The 20,139-nt window shown below is 42.9% G+C and overlaps 1 protein-coding gene across 2 annotated transcripts in view; it reads right to left on the bottom strand.

Moving 5' to 3' along the window:
- The window catches only part of LOC144738979 (C-myc promoter-binding protein-like), a 134,256-nt gene that overhangs the window by 86,703 nt on the left and 27,414 nt on the right, over positions 1 to 20,139 (bottom strand). For both annotated transcript variants that reach the window (XM_078621984.1, XM_078621991.1), the window contains exons 3-5: positions 17,398 to 17,650; positions 13,367 to 13,436; positions 4,652 to 4,821 (exon numbers count right to left, since the gene is read on the bottom strand). In XM_078621984.1, coding sequence (XP_078478110.1) covers positions 4,652 to 4,821; positions 13,367 to 13,436; positions 17,398 to 17,650 — 493 coding nt within the window. The remainder of the gene's footprint in view (positions 1 to 4,651; positions 4,822 to 13,366; positions 13,437 to 17,397; positions 17,651 to 20,139) is intronic.

Below are 20,139 nucleotides of genomic sequence, written 5' to 3'. Positions count from 1 at the left end.
GGAGCTGAACACATCGGAATATGTCAACAACAATTTACGCAGCGCACCACGTTGCTCCATGGACAGGGAAGAATTTTCGTCACATAATTGAGCAACCCAACGATCATCCGAACTCCTTGGCTCGGAAACCCCAGCAACAACTCCCCGGCTATGTGGACAATCATGGGTCGCAAACGCCGTAGTGGCATGTGCCACAACCGTACCGGCCGGGACACGGACGTTTTCTCCCCCCGCATTAAGCACCTGTAAAAACGGTAATTGATCCGGCCGGACGATGGTCTGTGCCCCCACTAACGCCAACCCGGTTGTTATCGTGGCGGACGGTGACAACAAGACCCCTACTGCTCCTAGCCGATCAGGCAGGGGCTTCCGATACCGCAAGGGTATAAGCATCTGTGTACCAGGTGGGATGTCCACAGATGCGACGGACAGCGCCTGCACTTGTACGGCCGAAGCAGGTCGCCCCCAGGGCGACGGCAGAAACGAGATTTGACGGCCCCCCGGCAGTTCAATACAATTCTCATTGATTTTGATCAAAATGGGCATCTTAGCCAAAAAATCGGTGCCTAACAAACAAGGAACCGCCAAAGATCTCGATATCAACACAACACCCGAGGCCGACACATCCCCAATAGATATCTTAGCATCCACCTGACCCACGATGCCCATGCTACCCCCGTTCGCAGCGACGCACGACCCATAAACCGGACGCACAGCCCCCGACGGAATGCCCAACAGATGGAAAATGACATCCGATATAATAGTCGCAGACGCCCCCGAGTCGACCAAAATGCGCACGTCCACACCTTGTATGGACCCCGGTACAGTGGACGAACCCGTAGCGGCCGCGACAACTCTCCGTGCCAACTTACGCCACTGCGTAACTGAATGACAAGGCCCCGTCGATGGCCTTTCTTTAACAACAACAATAGGATCGCGCAACACAGGTGGTGGGTGAGGTGGAAAGCCTTGCCGAGTGTCTGGTGCGTGCCGACATGCCTGTTTCGGAGGATCTTTAGCCGACTTGACCGGTGCCGAGGCCTCCTGCTGCGGCGGAGCCGGGAAGCGGGCCCAGCAGTCTCTGGCGTAGTGGCCCCTACGCCCGCAGCGGAAACATTCGGCCTCGTTGCGCCGAAGCGCAGGCCTCGCCTCCTGACGGCCCCGTTCTGGTAGCACCGCGCGCGGTCTCGGCCCGCCGCGTCCCGTCCATGGAGCGGAGGCGGCCGTCAGTTGTTGAGGGCCCCGGTCATCCGGAACATAGACGGCCTGCGCAGGGTTCCATCCCAGCGCATCCCCATCTTTGACGGGCCCCCCCGTCCACGCCGTCACTTGTTTCCAGCGACGGAGGTTGAATTGCGCATCGAGACACTTAGCAGCCATCCGGGAAGTTAGCTTCTCATGCCCACACACAGGCATGGGGATCCCTAGATCCCGAGACAGCTCCAACATTTTCCCTAATATGAGAGGCTCAAGCAGGTCCTGTGGCGTCTCAGGATAAGCTGCCATGGCCAGCTCCAGCACCGCACCCCTGAACGCCACGGGCGACTCCTCTGGTGCTCGTTGTCGTTGAGCGAATCGCCGATGCGCATCATCTGGTGGCTCATAAGCATCGGCCATTTCTTGAAAAACACCACATAAAGTTGCCTTCTTATCGGTCGCTATGGAACGGAAGAATCGGACAGATTCGTCGTCCAGGAGAGTCGGCAACACCTCCAAAGCCTCCGCATCGGTCCATCTTGCTGTGCGTACCGCCGCCAAGAAGCGGCAGGCGAACGCGCTCCAGTCCCCACCGACGGAAAATTCTTTAACCGTTGTAAGGTGGCGACTCCGACTCCTCTTCCCGCCGTCTTCCAATGGTGGTGGTTGTGATGGCAAATTCAAAATGGCGTCGGCCCGCGGCGTGGCCAAGATGGCGGTTTGGCGCCACGGAGCGCGCAAAATGGCGGCCTCTTGCCGCGTGGGCAATGGCGGCGGCAGGACAGGCAACGTGGCGGCCCGCGGAGCACCACTTGCATCATCCATCGTCCCTGGCGCGACGAGATGGCATAGATGCGCCAGGACGTCCTTAAGTGCCTCCAGTTGTACCGCCATCGCTTGCCATCGTTGATCCGCGTCTGATGATGTCGACGGACCCGCCACCGCGCCAACATCCTCCACTCCCGTTCCCGTGGTCGCCTCAGCCTGGCTCTCCTCCACCACCCCAACAGGATCCGTGGTTGGAGGGAGTTCGTCGTCGTCGGACGAAGAAGCCGATGCAGGCGCCGGATTAACTTTCTTCCTCACTTGTTTCGACATGCCGTTGCACTTCCGACACCAGTGTAATAAACGACTGGACCACGATGTCTGGCTCAGTGTCCTTTATTATTCGGTTCGTGCTGTACACCCACACGGCTGTCTTTACTCTGTAGCTTCTCCACGGTGCTGACTCCAATGTCGGCCCGATCCACAACAGCAGCTCCGCTGCTGTTTCTCTCCCACAGCCCCCCTTGGCTGTACTCTCTGCTGCTCTTCTCCCTCCGCAGCTCTCACAGCTTCTTGCTCTCTCTCTCTCTCTCCGCAGCTCCTCCTGGCAGCCACACCGCTGCCTCTAACAAGCAGCCCCCTCTCTCTCTCTCTCCGCAGCTCCTCCTGGCAGCCACACCGCTGCCTCTAACACGCAGCCCTCCTGGCTGTCTCCTCCCCAGCTGCACACCACTCCGCAGCTTCCTCTTATCTTCGGGGTTGGCTCCCGATCGCCGTCGGCGCCCCCCCTCTCCACACTTGCCCGCGTGGCCTCACTCTTTTCCGCTCACACCCCGACTACCTTCCCCTTCCGGTTTACCCGCTTAAAGCCCCGAACCTTACCCCCACGTCACATGACTCCACCCCCCGTGACGTCACCTCCGGAAGGTCGCTTACGCCCGCATTACACTAGTACAGCACACAAATGTGTTGGAGAGTAAAGAGACAACATTTACAATCTCCAACACACCGGTGCACTGTACTAGTAACGAATTGGCATGTTCCGCTTACATGACAAACCTTACTAGTTGGCTGTGTCGGGTGGTGACGGGTTTAACGACACATGTATACATTTACGTGATCTAACCCATTCCTAAAGTACTAGGCAGTGATGCCAAACTCTCTGGTCGCTGGGAGAAGAAGACTTACGTTTTTTATATTCACATTGGAAAAATTGTTCTTCAATTAACGATAACTCTCACAATTTTCTGTAAAAATACAATTCGCCTGAACTTACTGGCTCGCAACGTGGAAAAAACAAAAATTAATTCAAGAAGTGGCCAATTGGCTCAGAGGCCAAATACCACATCAGTGTACTCAGCCAGCACCACTCTGAGATCCGGGGTTCACGTCTGGGAAACCACCCATGATTAAAGCAAAATATGTGGCGATAGAGTGCGTTGGCAGTTGAGCACAAGCGCAAATAACACAAAAACTCAACACATGAATCCATAACACTGCCTTTCAAATATTAATATAAGAGGTTACATTTTGAGCAATAGCCCTGTCTTAACAGCACATTGAGAGGCCAGAGGGGGGTAAAGCAGGCTCTCAGGGGCGGTGAGTTGATAAACTAAAACAATTTTGTATTTTACCAGGAGAGGCTCACTGAGTTATAAAGCTCTTTTTCAGTAGCGACCTGGCCACAAATGATATCTCAACGAAGTGGCTTATCACGTGGAAATGTATAGCAGCCAAATACTCTAAACACATGTATCTAAATGTGGAGGGTAAAAAAAAAACAGAGGACCTGGAAAAAAAAATCCAAGCAACAACGGGGAGGGAGAACATGCAAACTCCAAATATACAGGTGTCAGGGTCGGGATCGAACCCCTGACCTCCTGCACAGCAGGCATTGGCCTCAGCCTACTCATCGATGACTGCTCAAAACTCCCATTGTATTAAATTAGATTTTTCACATAATTTGCCTTGTACAGCTGTGAGGATGAAACAGATATTTGGGCCAACTGAAATGCAAAGAAGACTATTTAAACTCTAATAATAATACAATAATACAAATTGCGTGTTCCTGCTGTGGCTGAAGAGATCTAATAAAGAAACATGACTGAATGAACGTGACATCATCGTCTGGGTCATTCCACTTACACAGGGTAGTGCACAGTTAGCGAGGAGAGGTTCAACAAGAAAGCTTGTTGTTGAATGAATGTTGAACTTCTTTCACACCGTATGTAGCCAACAGTACTAACTGGAGGTGAGGGGATGGCATTACAGTACTCCAGAAACCGTTGGAAGACCATGTTGAGCAGGGTGCGGTCCGTGGCCTGTTAGGAACCGGGCCACACAGCAGCAGGAGGTGAGAGCGGTGGGTCCGCGCGTGGAACCCGCCCGTTATTTTATTATTTACCACTTCCATCCGCGCCTCTTTCCCGCACTGCGCACTTGTCTCAGTCACGGTGTTGGTCAGCCCACAAAATCTCTAACCCCTAGTAGCCACAATGAGTTAAAAAAACAAACGTCGCTGGAGAGCTTCTTTGAAAAGGGGGAAAGACCCAATAATGAACCCCCCCCCCACCCCCCGGTCCGTGAAAAAATTGTCTTCAACGAAACCGATCCCTGGTGCCAAAAAGGTTGTGGACCGCTGATGTAGAGGACAAAAGAGAAGAATTGCGATTCCACACACGATGCTCACCTTCTCAGCAGAGGAGCCAGTGAGCACAAACGTGGAGAAGATGGGCATGGGGTACTTGGTGTTGGCCTGCCAGCATTCAATGGTGGCACCCAGGGGGAGGCAGAAGAGCGGAACAGACTCTGGCAGCTGGAACGACTCGTAGTCTCCGACGGGGTACCTGCTGATGAGCCCTGGAACAAAAAACCCAAGTGAGGAATCAATATGTCCATGCTGTCGGGGTTTTCGTCGCCACACTGCACAACCTGAAGTTGGTACATTTTCATACAACGCGTGTTTTCATGACGCGAATTGGATATAACGCAGTTAATGTATTAGGGAACGCATTTTATAACGCGGATGCGAACTGGATATAATGTGATTGTGTGAACAGAACTACTTTGCGCGAGTAGGAACAAGCAGTTGTACGGCTGCCTCAGCGTAACATCACAGAAGCGGGCTGGATGCTGCTGGATGCTTCTAGATGCTACCGACGCGCCTCAGTTTTTGTCCACTCTGCATACGCATCTCGTGTGTTATCGCAGACTATGCGTTACCCAATATTATTTACTATAACGCGATTTTCCCATAACGCAGTCTTCTTCAGGAACGCAACGACCACGTTATAGGACGGACTGTATATGAATGATATTAAGGTGCTGACTGAGTGATATGGAAAACCAGTCGGGCAGGACAATCCAAGACCTGGCCAGAACCACCACTAAACTCAATCTAATGTGGATACTGAGCATTGATAATGTTTGCATGATGAAATTTAATAGACAACTACAAACGAGGCAGTAAAGGAGTAAGTAATAAAATGTTCTTTAATAATGTATGCGTTCATATTATTATTTCGCATGATAATTTCACACCACAAAATTTGAAAGGCATTAATTTATAACTCAAATAACAGTTAAAAAGGCATTGGTATGAATGCCTGGATGCCATAGGCATCCATCAGCTTCAACTTGTCTTGCAACTATGTTTATAATAACGTTTATAATAATTGGCCATCAAGGTTGGATTAATCTATGCTTTGTTTAAACCCAAGTCACCCTGAATGTGCCTCATCTCATTAGACCTCCGCAGCTGAGCAGGTAACTTTTGCAGTCAACCAGACGGCACGTCTTGACTTTACACAAGATGGATTTCTGGGAAGTCCTGCTGCAAACTGCACTGGCCTTGTTTGAAAGTAATTTAAATACACCCATCTCGACAACACACGTGACGCCATACCGGCCTCATACATCTTCATACTATATTTTCCTCATTTAGATAGTTTCCTTTCATTTCTCGTTAAAATCCACTGGAAATGGAAACGAGCTATCATTTGCGGGGCATGGGAACTTCTGAAAAAGAAGCTCATATCTCAGTGGGCTTTGCCTGGTAAGATAAAAAAAAAGTTTATTTTTATTTGTATTTTTTTTTCAGAGATTTGCTTACCTTTCCTATACTTTGCACTCCTATTGTGTTTTTCTATTGTTTGTTTGTTTAAATTTCTGACCTGCCCTATTGGACATCAATATAAATAAATATTCTAATATAATAAGTAATGGTGTGTAAATTAGTCAAAATAAAATAACATGAAACAATATAAGTACAATTTCGATTTAAAGCTTTCGTGACTGCAGAGATTCATCTTCTTGGTTCTTTCGGTAAAGTGACGTAGAAGGGAAGTAATAAAATAATAAAAATAAAACATAAAACTTCCCTTCTACGTGACTTTACCGAAAGAACCAAGAAGATATAAGTACAGTACTGTTGCGTTTCAAGGACAATGCATATATCATCAGAGTATGTTTTTTGCTTGCATTCTGACCACAAGTATTGTGGTTAATGCAGACATGATTCCTCGTAAAAAGGCTTCAGTTTAGTTGCCAGAAAAAGGGTAAAAACCTATTCTTAAATTTGATGATGAAATAAGCCTGTGTCACCGCCGCCTTACAAATTGCACACGAATGGATGCAATGAATATGACGTCGCGGTCTGCTTTTCGCTTAAATGTTTCAGATTTACTGCAATACACCCATCCTTGGACGGGCTATAGGCGAGTTATAAATAGTCATATGTCACCACAATATTAAAACGTCGTAAATGTTTGATGTTTACGAAAAGGTACGCCGGTATATATAACAAAAAACAGTAGACCCAAAGAATGAGAAGCTGTATACATCGAAATATCCATGGAAAATCACTTGTGCAATTCAATATCCTTGACTCAACAGGCCAAAGTCTAAACACTGGAGTGATAAGGTGCCCACTTTCAATATATTTTTTTCAAGAGCCTATGAGTAATCAGTCATATTAAGACACCAAAAATGTGTGTTCAAAGTAGCTGGTAGTAAAAAATAATCCAATTTAGTTTGGGGCATGGTAAATAATATCTTGCTATCAAAGATGAGATTGCAAAGGTCTCGAACAACCACTTTAAAAGGATCAGTCATATTAAGACACCAAAAATGTGTGTTCAAAGTAGCTGGTAGTAAAAAAATCCTATTTAGTTTGGGGCATGGTCAATAATATCTTACCATCAAAGATGAGATTGCAAAGGTCTCGAACAACCACATAAAAGGATATGATGCACTTGTTATTTTCGCAAATAAATGTTCTGGTTTGTAGCAGCAATGAAACTGCTGACACGTTCAAACTGGGTCAGTGGTAAACAAGAAAACAACTGTGCTCAAAATTGTCACCAGATTTCGTGTCAGCCAAGAGTATTTGAGCAGAGACTGTATAATTAAATTTTCTAATGAGCACTGTGTTTCAACTTTTTCCAAAAGGGTGGCCCAGTTCAGATATACTTTTATTTTTCTGACGTATACGAGGACAGGTTCAAGAAACACTTGAGTTAAGAGCACACACGGCATGTGCATTAGGCACACCAAAACCTTTACGGGGCCACTCAATACAAGGCCATTGATGTGTGGCAAATGTTCCACTATCGTACCACATGTGCTCTTTGACCAACGAAAATTAAAGTAATTGCCATTGGACTGAAATGTTTTGAGTATGTCTGGCTACATATGACCAACATTTCTGGCTCCACAAGCATTCATTCTTGTAAACGTGCGTAATAATCCCCCAGTGATAATTCAACAATAACAGCCAGGGTAGAAAGTTTGCCAGGCTCAGCCATGCTCCGACTCGAAACAGATTTTCATCAACGCTGTACTTATGAAAATATTTGGTGATTTGGACTTTTTTTTACAGTGTTTTGACATGACACATACCTCACAAAATTATAAACACACGTATTTTCATTATCATGTTGCTTGGTTATCAAATCTCAAGACTCTTTTAAAGCACAGTTCTGCCAAATTTTTTACAGCAGGGGGCAATGTTACTATGTGTAATCCAAATGTAATCATCAAGGTAACGTTTGAGCATTGGAATATTTAAACAATACCAATTACATTGCATTTTTTAAAAATTTCGCTATGAAAAAACCTGGAAAACCTGGAATAAATCCATGCAGAATATGAGAGCATACACAGTCCACGTAAACATGTATCCGAGAGGAATCAAACCCAGGTCATTCTTGCTATGAAGCACAAATGTGAACAACGATGCAACCCTGCCACCTACTTCCATATCTTAGGTTTACTTAAAACATATTTGAAATTTACTGACAATGTTCATGGTAATACGTTTTTTGTCTTAGAAATAGATGCGTTTCTCTACTTCCATTCCAGGATTCCTAAACATAACCTCAGCTGCAAAACACAAGATTGATGGTATAATGCATGTTGTGTTACAAACATCACTAAAATATTAATACGTTTGGCTGAAACAACAAGACACAGGATTTGCATGAGCCACTACACCCACGGGAAGAAAAGACAGTTAAATAGATTCATCTTCCCTGAGAAATCCTTGCAGTTTCAGGTGAAATGATTCAAAATTCAGTTTGAAAAGCACTTTTGCATTGTTATTACATTTATTTTCGGCTTACACTGTCTCGATAACCCCATTTCATATCAGACGTTTCTTTCAATATCAATAAACATACTGTTAGTCGGGCAGTAAGCTCAGAACCATGTGCTTTAACTCATACAATGCATGATCTATTAATGTTCTATAAAATAATTTCTATAGCTTTGTTTGTTCTCCCCCCCCGTTCTGCATGGGTTTCCTTCTGTTCCTCCTGGTTTCCCCCATCCAAACAAAAAAAAACATCAATCTTTGTTCAAATTAGCAAAACAAATCTCACATATCACTCACATAGGAATCATTGGAATATTGTCCATTGGCGACCAAGGTGCTCAGTCACCTTGTCCTGCATAGGGGTGAATGTCAATAGGGAGGATCTGCGCTTTGAGATGCTACGTGACACAGAGCAATATAAATGGAAACTCCCTCGTTGAATTGCATTTGTAACGTAAATGTCAGCACATGTAATGCTTTTGTGCAAATGTCCTGTTACAGACTGTTCACATCCTAGAATACTTTTGAACAAAATACGATTTGAGTGGGCTCTCACCTGCTTCTAAATTAAAGACTCGTGTTTATTTAATAACCTCAAGAAAAACAAGTGGGATTTGCTTCATGCATATTTTCATGATGCAGTTTTTTAGAGGGCAGAGGCATTTCCACAACCACATTAGGAATGAACCAGCTGGGCCTGTATTCCCATGAGATTTTGCTGTTTCATAAACCATTTCAAAGGCACCAACCCACGTGCCATTGTTTCTATGGCCACCCAGAACCAGACTCTGCTGGCCTAGGTAATGGCCCTGGGCACACAATCCTCGGTCCCTTCAGTTATAACCCCCCCCACCCCGCCCCAATCGTCTTGGCGCTCCGTAGGCCCAACTCTTCCATCTCCCTGTCCCTGTGGCCTTAATAGCGAAGCTGAGGTGGTGGGGTAAGATAGAAACAATCTTGTTTTAGAACTATTTTAACTTATTCTTTGTCTAGTTTATGTTATGGTGAAGTCATCCCCTTCTCAGTCCTGCTCAGTTTCTCCTTATCCCTAACCGCACGTTTTTGTAGAACCTGTTCTTTTAGTAGAAACTCCTGTACTTTTTGTATAGCAGTTAAAATCACTTTTTTTTGCTGTACATTTTTAACTCAACACGAAGCAGGCAACCCTTCATGGTGGAAGTGTCTCATCCGTCAGTAACCCCGTGATATCATGATCAACTCAGAGGTTGGCCTAACTGAAATGGGGGTAGCACTCGTCTGTAACCAGGCTCACAGAGAACCAACTGTGAACCATTCCTGCTGTGGCTGGTTCACGTAGGGACAGCCGGTTCATCGGCTATATCCATACCCAACACATTTATGAGCGGTCATGGAGATGGAGCATACATTGCCTATCCCAGGAATGACCCAGCTAGAGTGCATTGTTCACTTCCCTCTCAATTGGGTTTAGAATCCCTGCGCCCAATATGTACATCTGGGTCTGTAACGACTCGGCGTGGCCTTGTTCCCAACGTTGGCCACTGGTGCTCATACACTCGCTCCCACTTCGTCTCCCTGTCTACTATGGCATTGAGCAAGGTTCCCTGGGGATAGAGTCCTCCGGTCAGATGCAGACCCACTGGCTTCAAGCGTCCCTTCTGTTACTAAACGTCGACACAAAGGGGAAGTCAGCACCACCACAAGCTCCCCCCCCCCTCCCAAGCTCGATCACCTCCACCTGCTAGAAGGTGGCTGTGCCTTGTTCATGGGCATGACCTAGTAGTGACCAACCCTCAATATGTATGTTAAGTCAAAGTTTGCACGTGTTCAAATGAACTTCGGATGGTGCTTATTAACTCTGAAATTTGCTAAGTGAATTAAATCTATAAAATTCACTTTAAAGTCCGTGACGTGCTTTAGTGATCCTCATAAAATATAACACTCGACAAAAGCGATCAAAATAACTGCACATGGAGACAGATATCGTGTGAGCTTGCACTACCCACTAGGCGATCTCACCGTTTGTTTTACATCTTGTGTACATATATATATAAAAACGCAAGGACAAACAAGCTCTGAGAAGGACACTACGACCATGAAATAAAAGAAACATGATAGTAAGCCCCATTTTTTTTTTAAAGTGAGATATAATAACAACGTGCACCAATTCCAAGGCGACACAAAGTGAACAAACTACTGAAGTAGCAGAATAAGTAGGTGGATTCATATTCTTGGTTCTTTCGGTAAAGTCACGTAGAAGGCAAGTAATAAAATAATATAAATATAAAACAATAACAATTCTCACGACGTTTCGACTGCAACACAAGCAATCATCATCATCAGCAGTCACGAAAGCTTTAAATCAAAAGTAGGTGGATTGTTACATTTGACTTTTGGCAAGTTTTCGCAACTGATGCAGGTTCCCCACCCCCCCCACCCAAAAAAATATTGCCACCTCACCTTGCCATAGGCAATTTCCCTGAGGGCCATGAAGGCGCAGTCACACGCTTGTTATTGAAGACCATCACTGAGCCTGCTCAGCTTCGCTTGCCAAACAGTGCACACTGAGGCTGGTAAACAACAGCCAAACGCAGCTCCCACGTCAAGTGATATTTACAGACATGTGGTCTGGACACGCTACATGCGGGGTCAGTTTAGACCAGCTCACAGTTTTGGGAACGGCCGGTCAAAATAGGCTCATTGTTATGGTTAATTGTATCAAATATATCCTTTGCTGCGCTTGGTTCGAGTGCTTTTGGTACTTAATTGCACAGCAGTAGATTACACTGCATCGACAATGTTCAAATTGTTCCACTTTAAACAAGTTACACCAATGATATTTCATTTCCCATACCATATATCGCCTATGTATATTGAGCATGTAAATAAGGTAATACAGTAGAACCTCTGGTCACGAACGCTTCGGACCACAACCAAATCAGGTTCCGACCAAAAAATTCACAAATTTTTGAATCTGGTGACGAACACAAACTCGGGTGGCGATCAAATACGGCCGCGGCCGATTTCCCCTTCCGCGCCATTTTTTTTTGTAAGCGCCAAATTTCCTGTTGTTACAACAAACAACACAACGCGTAACAGTTATGTACATCACTTTTGTTGTATACAATTCCTAGTAAGATATTAATTTTGTGAGTGTAGTCATACCCCTCCCCCCTCATTCAAGCCATAATTTAGAGAGCGAAAGCGCCGAGTACGTAAATCGCTAACATAAGAACCCGTTAATCTCTTCTCACATCATTCATACGATGATGCGGTGAAGTAACCGTTCATACGATATTACGGTGAATGCTTCCAAAAACAATACTGTACCCAAATATTACTGTTAACTTACTTTCAATAGAAACATGAATTGCTCATACGAATATTCTCTCTCAGAATCGACCGACTGATGTAGCAGACGAAACAATCATCTTGTTGAACGATTCTAAACCTTGACGCGGCAATGTTAGTTTTCTCTGTTGTTCAAGCTTTTCTCAGTGTTATTAAATGTTTTTACATTCAGTTTACTATTACACAGTGAATTCTATGGCATAATTAACAATTTTGTGCTTAAAAATCTTTAAAAAACAATATTTATATACAGTTTGTAGGAGTCTGGAACGGATTAATCGTATTTACATACAATCCAATGGGGAAATTAGGTTCGAGTCACGACCAAATCGGGTTGCGACCAAAGTTATGGAACGAATTATGGTCGTGACCAGAGGTTCCACTGTACAAACATCCAATTATTACAAGTAAATTAACTATTGCATCATGAACCACGAGCTCTGCATGAGCCATACCCAACTCCCAAAATTGCCACTGAAGATGCATCAGCCTGCCAAAGCTTAATGTGTCAATGAAACATTTTATTGACAGATATCTCACTTGCGTCAGTGCAGAGTGTCAATCAAAGCAGTGCAGGACAACACACGTTCCTTCTAACACACTCTCGATTGGTGCCTGGTACAAAATAGCTTTGGATACATTTTGTAATGTAAATCGATTTTGTGGTGTCTCGGTAGCGAGATGTTAACTACCAGAGGTTTTGGATTCGATCCTGACCCTGGCGCATGCATATTTGGTGTTTACATGTTTTCTCTGTAGTTGCGTGGATTTTTCTCCGGGTCCTCCGGTTTCTTCCTCTACATTTATAAACATATACGTTTTAGAGTATTTGGCTGCGATACATTTCCACGTGATAAGCCACTTTGTTGGGCTATCATTTGTGGCCAGGTCGCTTCTGAAAAAGAGCTAGGTAGCTCAGTGGGCTTTATCTGCTAAAATAAAAATAAATGCTTTAAATGGTAACAGTAAATAGAGTATACACCAAGGATGAATGAGCCAATAGCTTCCGTTTCTACAAGTTGTAAGAATCTATCTTCTATGAATGGAAAGATGTAGTGTTACTCACAATACGTCAATTGCATTTACGAGATTAATTGCAGATGACTGAGATTGAGATGTGATCCGCTACTTCACTGACTTTTAAGCTTAAATCAACGACCTTAGTTTCGTCAAGAATCATACTTTTTTGAAATGTTAAATCGATCCATGTTTAACTTGCAGATTTATATTTGTTTAGGGTCCAAGATTTAAAGTATCAAATTACTGATGAACTTGCACAACTTTGAACGGCCATCAGTTTTAGTCAAGTTATTATTGGGGGTTGAACTTTAGAAATATCAATCGATTCTTCATGATCTGCATGAGGAAAACACGCTTTTGGTGAAGACATCTTCCATAAACCTGCAGCCATATCAAAACACATTGTAGTTATGTTTACAAAGATCAGCTTTCCAATAAAAAAAAAGGATGCCTTGAACTTACCAGCTTTGTAAGCAATGGCATTTGACTTCACCAGAGACTTCTTATAACAGAGGTAAACATCTGAGCCCCACTGCAAGAGAAGATAAATAAATCAATTCAAGATACCAAGCTGCACCAACAACACAAAACCTTAAAAATGCAAAGCACTTGCCCAACACATATTAGGCTCAGTTAAGCCCAAAATAAATCACTCCAGATGCAAACCATTCACATTTCCTGAGCAAAAAACATTTAAGCACGAATGCAGAGCAAATGTTTAAAATCCATTTACCACGTGCACCAAAAATGACACCACAGTTGTCTGTGAAATGAGCAGGAAACGAGTTATTATTCCAGATCGATTACGATTAAGCGGAGGAAGCAGTTTGTGCTTGGATGGATAAAAAAACAAGCAGTACTCTGGGGAAGGGAAAACAAAACGCGAGCCTTTCAACACATGCCACAATAACGGATGATGAGAGAAAGCATGCAGTGCTCCGTGGTACTCTGGCCCTGGCTTGTAGTTTGCTTGTAATAGTTCATGAATTCGTTTTTTTATGACAAGCCACTTTGTTGACCTATCATTTGTGGCCAGGTCACTTCTGAAAAAGGGCTATAAAGCTCAGTGGGGGCCTTACCTGGTGAAATAAAAAAACAGTTTTGTTTTTAGTTCAGTTTATCGAGGTGGCCTTGTGTGAACTGCATCTCAGCCAGACTTGAGTTTCCTTTTACAGAAAAATAGCGAAAAACGAAAGAAGGAACCCTTCCAAAAGCTGCGGTTAAATGTTTCGTAGAAAAGTGCATTTTTACAGTTTACATCTATGCAAAAGTAAGATCAATAAAAAATGAACCCGTAAAAACAAAGTTTTTCACTATAAATACTTTATATGCGTGGCGGCTAGAGTCCTCTCGTCCTCTGGCTTGAGATGGCTGCCACCTATGGGTCAGATGATTGCCTGCCACCATTAAGCAATTGGTAATTAAATATTTAAAAAAAAATTCCTAAAAAGTGTAAAGTTATGGAAAAAAAAATTTCATGAAAATAAATTGTCACGCACAACGAGTCTGTGTGCAAAATGTCAGCCCGATTGGATAACGGGAAGTGGGTTAAAAAACGACCGAAAGATTTGCACGGTCGTAAGTGCGCAAGCAAGCAAGCAAGTGAACTTAATATAAAGGATTTTAAAAAGGCTTGCACTTGGTGCGAAGTTCAGAGTCCATGGAAAAACTGGCCCCTGCCATACTAATGTGGATTTTGACCACTGGCTCGGAGTCAACAATGGCGATGAGCACCATCTCACGGTGATTTGGGTAGGGAGACACTTTGATTTTTGACCGAATATGCATTAAATTTCGATTCAAGAATACAAATATGCATTGTCTAAGTATAGATTTCACACACTTCAAAAAACAAGAGTAAGAAATTATACAGTATGCGATGGCTATCATATTTATTGGTGGTCATGTACTTTTTGTATTTGTTTTACAAAATATTAACACATAACTACATACAAAAAAATATGACGAATGTCCCACTCTAAACAGGAAGCACCATATTCTATTACTGAATGCTGAAGTGTTGCAGTTGATATGTACATGTAGAGACAGCCCTTTTAGAAATCCACTGCTGCATGAAGGTCTTCCTATACTGTGTGCGGATGGTATGATTATGTTTCCCTATTTCACCACGCTGGGCAGTGCAGGTTGGTTATAGCGACAGTTGATCTAATTTATATTACACTCATACGATGACTTCCTGGCCAGGTATTCCTCACAAAAAGGATTTTAATCTTCACAGGTTCCCCAAAAGAATTATTACCTTTAGAGCAGTGTTTCTCAAACTTTTTTGGCCCATGTACCACTCAGCCGATGCAAACATTGCCCAGACCACCCAGTTCCCCCCACCCCTGGTGACAAAATGCATTCACGTCTCTCTAAATACTAGTAACACAAAATTATTCATATTATCTGGAACATAAAAATATGTTTTATGCAGCTATAAAGTTTTTTTTTGAGGGGGGGGGGAGCATTTAGATCTTAGGGTTCAGGTAGTTTAATCAGGGTAATTTACGTAATTAAATGTATTGATTAAACATCATGAGTATAATATGAATTAATGTCCAAAACCAAGGGTATAAACATTGGCATTATTGTCCGAATCAACCTGCGTTTGCATGGATCACCTGAAGGACCGTCGTGGACCACACTGAGAACAACTGCTTTAGCCCAAATGGAAAATTACAAATGAGGCTGAACAAACAACAAAATATGATTGTAAACCCGAATAATGCTAATTTATGAAACTGCATAGGGTTTAACATGAGCCTTAATGGGCACAGATTACTTCCCTTGCTATCTACAGAGAAGAAACAAAGAGAAAATCAATATATGCTTTTTTACAACGTGAGGCCAACACATGTTCGCGTGACAAAGAATCATAATACTTCCCAAATCAGGTCACGCACATACCATATAGTAGATACGTTAATTCCTGAAATAATAATACAAATTTATACTGCCACTGAAATGTTAAATGCTTTAATAAATCCACATAGGATTAACTAATGATTAGATTTAACCACAGTGGAAATAAATATATACAAGGATTTTGCAGATCAGTAGGTCAAAGGCTTTGGCATCAAGCTGCCGAGGAAGGAAATGCTTGACCCTGCTAAATGGGAAGCACCCAAGCTGCTTTTGATCTCAGGAGTTGACCGCAAAACAGCTGTGGCTGCTGCCTCGGAATTCCCAAACATGGGCGCAACATGAAACGCGTTCCATGTTTTGAAACCGACAGGGCAAACCCAACACGACCCCAACGCTTATTTCCACCGATAGAATCGAAGCAAGATAATTTTGTAAATTTGCAACACATGCAGCATCAAGTGTTTTGAAAGTCACCAGATTAGCTTTTCCTTCATTGAAATTAATTACGTCTTTTTTTTTATTATTCCAGCGCAATACAGAGTGCAATATCAGGCCCATTATTTACGCGAATAGATTTTGGATTCGTTTCAAAGGTTTCTGTGTTCACTTTCACGGTCTCTATCGTCAAGGGAAGATGCATTTACATTTTCTAATCACCAGATGTGAATCTTGCTGAGACACATGTTAGACTTAATGACTTCCCATAGTCCAAGACCACCTATATTCTCAAGGTAATCGTCTCTTTGTAGCATTCTGCATACAACATTGATGTAAGTCAGTGTTACATTCACTCCTCTGTGATGCTTTATATCAGAAGATCATGGTGGTCGTGTAACATGGACGCAGTGCAATCAACTCCACGTTTCAAGTGTGCAGTTTGAATCGGCATGATTCTAGGGCTACATTTTGGGCTCGCATCCAATTATAAAGGGGATGGTAACGAAACTCAAAATTGCACCGCAGAGATAATGCAGTGCTGTTTTGTTTACATTTCATGTTCATTAATGATCTCAGGTTACGTTATTGTACGACACATACATTGTAAAAACACAAGGGTGAAGATAAATATTATACGTTGAGATGGGTGGACTTCGATGGAATCACTGGGCGAAACTACCACGCGATAATAGCTACTTGTGACGGTGGTGGTCATTACAGTAGAACATTGCATATTTTGCCCGACCGTCACTCACATATCCGCCCTGACCAATTAACTGCCAATACCCAGTGCAGCATGTATGCATTGCATAACCGTCACCTTCCACAGATGCTCACAAATCAAAAACATTTTCCCATACAGTAATGTATTTTTAATGGATGTATGGACGTTGAACTTCTTTCGCACCACACGTAGCCAACTGTGATAATTGGAGGGGTGGGAAATCATGTGTACAAGTGCTTGCTTCAAAATTACAGTCAAACATCTTCCCAATTATCAAACAGTTTGCGCATCATTTGTGTCCAGTGACCTCATTGTAAATGGTTCCAAAATTTGACCTTATCAGAACCGCCTATTCCTCAATTCTCTGCCGGTCGGACAACGCAACGTTGAACGGTGTCGGTAAAAGTGAATGCTGCAAAAAATGATTGATTAAAAGGCGGGCGTGCACAGTATATATATTTACCATGCCGGAGTTCAGGTTGCGGTCAACTTTGCAGAAGGTGTGCGGTGGACTCTCCCCCTTGTTCGCCACAATGACGCATATGTCGGTGACGGCCAGCGTGTTCTGGGTGTTCTGGTCGGTGGCGCGACGGAACGTGAGCAGAATGCGCTGGGACACGGCGCTGCTGTTGTTTACGTTGGCGCAGCGTCCGTATGGGGTGGTCTCGACAAGCTCGCAGCCCGGCCTCAGTCGGTCCTTCCACTCGTACAGGACCCTGCAGGCAATAACAGCGACGACGATGACGACGCCATTCGCTTGCGAGATGCTCTGCTCGAGTCCAGCCAAAGAGGTTCGCTTGGAAACAATATTTTTGTTTTATTGTTCGAATTGCATACAGAGGATACGTACACAAACGGAATATATCGGTTGAGCGTCAAAACAACGAGCGATGCCTCAAGGCAGCAGTCTGTTAGGAGTTTGACATTAAAATAATTAATTTCTGTTTTCTGTGACTGGTTGCAAAGAAGATCAAAAAAATATAAAAGGAAATGTTTAAAATTTTACAATTTTAAGGAAGACATTTGAAGGAAAATTTGAATTACCGTTTTTTTTCTGTTGAAAGAAATTTCATACATTTAAATTATTTTTATGAAAGGAAAAAGGAATTATTTTCGAACCATAACCCACGGAAAAATGCGTTCCAGTGAAGTACATTTTTTCTGGCGGCTGGAAACTACGTTTTATGGTGACCAGCTTCATAATCGCCGCAACCATCGGGTCAACGCATGCCAGAAGAATTGGGTTACCAATCAGACAGGATAATTAAAACCTCAAGCTTTGCCTCCCTATAAAAATGCCTTCCTGAACCATATATGTCATACACTGGAAGGCCTCTAAGACTGCACGTCAGGATATCCTGTATCCTGCTTCAAACTCCTACAAACATTCCACATGTGCCTATAAAAGTTAAATATGCACATTTGTTTGAAAGCTGATTTTTTTTCAATGCTGAAATCAAATAAATCACATGTCTACTTGGCCCTTAGCTACAGAATAATAATTGTACGCATGCCATCAGTCTGAATGACGTGCATTTAATTACAGTGCATGAACATTCAAATATAAAGGTTCCAAAAATCACTATACAGTACTTATTATAATGAGATACAGTACTGTATATTCAACATTTTTGTTACCTAACATACTACTTATACAAAACGCTCACATCTCTCTAAATTAAAAGTTTTAAATTATTATCTGAAATCAACACTTCATTCAATTGAAACCTCCCAAAGATGTATTCTTTTGTTAGTTCCTTCCACATACTCTTTGCCAGAGTCATGCAATAACACGTAGCTTTTAAGTCACCCCCCCATGTATTGACCCGTTTTAGTGCGAGTAGTACTACATCATAAAAGAGTCTTCCGTTCTCAGAGGCGGACCTTACTACTCAAAGGGACATCAAAGAAAAGTCTGCCCCACGAGAACAAGCTAGGGCAGCATAGAATGATACACTGGGAGGTGTGGCACTGCATGTAAAGCTTGGAAAGCACAGCAAGAGGTGGGGAGTGAGGCTCTGCGAATGTTATTGTTCCTCCTTGTATGTCTTGTGCCCTTTCACAAGTGAATGGCAACGATAGGACCACTGAGACATTACCAACTCTCGCGTTATGTAAAGTAACACAAGTCCACCACTCCCTGAAATAACAAACCCTACGAACTGAAGAAGCGGGAGGACAGTAAGTGGGATCAGCTACAAATTATATCCACACGTTTCGTTAAAGCCTTTAAATGCAAGAAATGTATACATAATGAAGACTGCTTATTAGGTGTTGGATGGCCTAACTGTGTGTGCTTGAACCGAGCTAGTTTCTATGGAGGCAACAGTTTAGTAATGTGGTGAATCACTGGTGTCCCCCCTTCCGAAGCACGGTTTAAGCACGAAAGAAGTTCAGCATGCATGCATGCATGGTTATTGTAGACCTCATCTCATGAGCAAGTGTTGGTCATTGTGTACCATGTAAGACCAATCCTATGTTTGAAATAACCTGAAACTAAGCTGTAAAAAAAGTTATGACTGGCCAAAAGTGCGTTGTTAAAAACGTTCTACGTTATAAACATAGTTTTAATCATTAAAGGAATATTCATTAACTAATCCTGAATATAAGTAAATATCGAATCTTATTGAGTTTAATTTAAAAACGGCACATGTCCATGTAAATGTGGGAGATGCGCTCGATATGCACCAAAGCTCAGATTACAACGAAAACAATTTAAATTTATTACAATTGCATTATGCTCATAAATTGACATTTGATTTGGTTTGAAGTGACATTTCATACCTCGCGCCTATCTCCTTTCACCGATGCAGAAATAACAGTTAATTTTATTGATCACATACATTATGCATCATTGTGTTAGACATTCACATTGGGAAATGGATTACTCTTTAAAACAGAAAGGTGATCTACCAACTGATTATAATCTCAAATATAAACAAGCGTAAAATAAAAAAATTCAAAATTGGTGACTGATTCAAAATTGTAAATTAAAGGGCAAGCATTGAAGACCTTCATCTGCAGAGATGTGCATCCAGGATATAATATGCTTGACATTATGGTACGTCATCTTTTCAAATTATGATTAACTAAAATTTGTGGATTTTTTTTTATGTGCATTATTCAGCAAGTACATCATTTGTATATATCGCTCACTGGTTTTATTTCACGCTTAAACATTTCCTTAAAATAATGCATTTCACAA

The sequence above is a fragment of the Lampetra planeri genome, chromosome 3, assembly GCF_965212315.1.
Source record: "Lampetra planeri chromosome 3, kcLamPlan1.2.h2, whole genome shotgun sequence".
NCBI lineage: Eukaryota > Metazoa > Chordata > Hyperoartia > Petromyzontiformes > Petromyzontidae > Lampetra > Lampetra planeri.
This window is presented reverse-complemented; position numbering and strand designations above follow the sequence as displayed.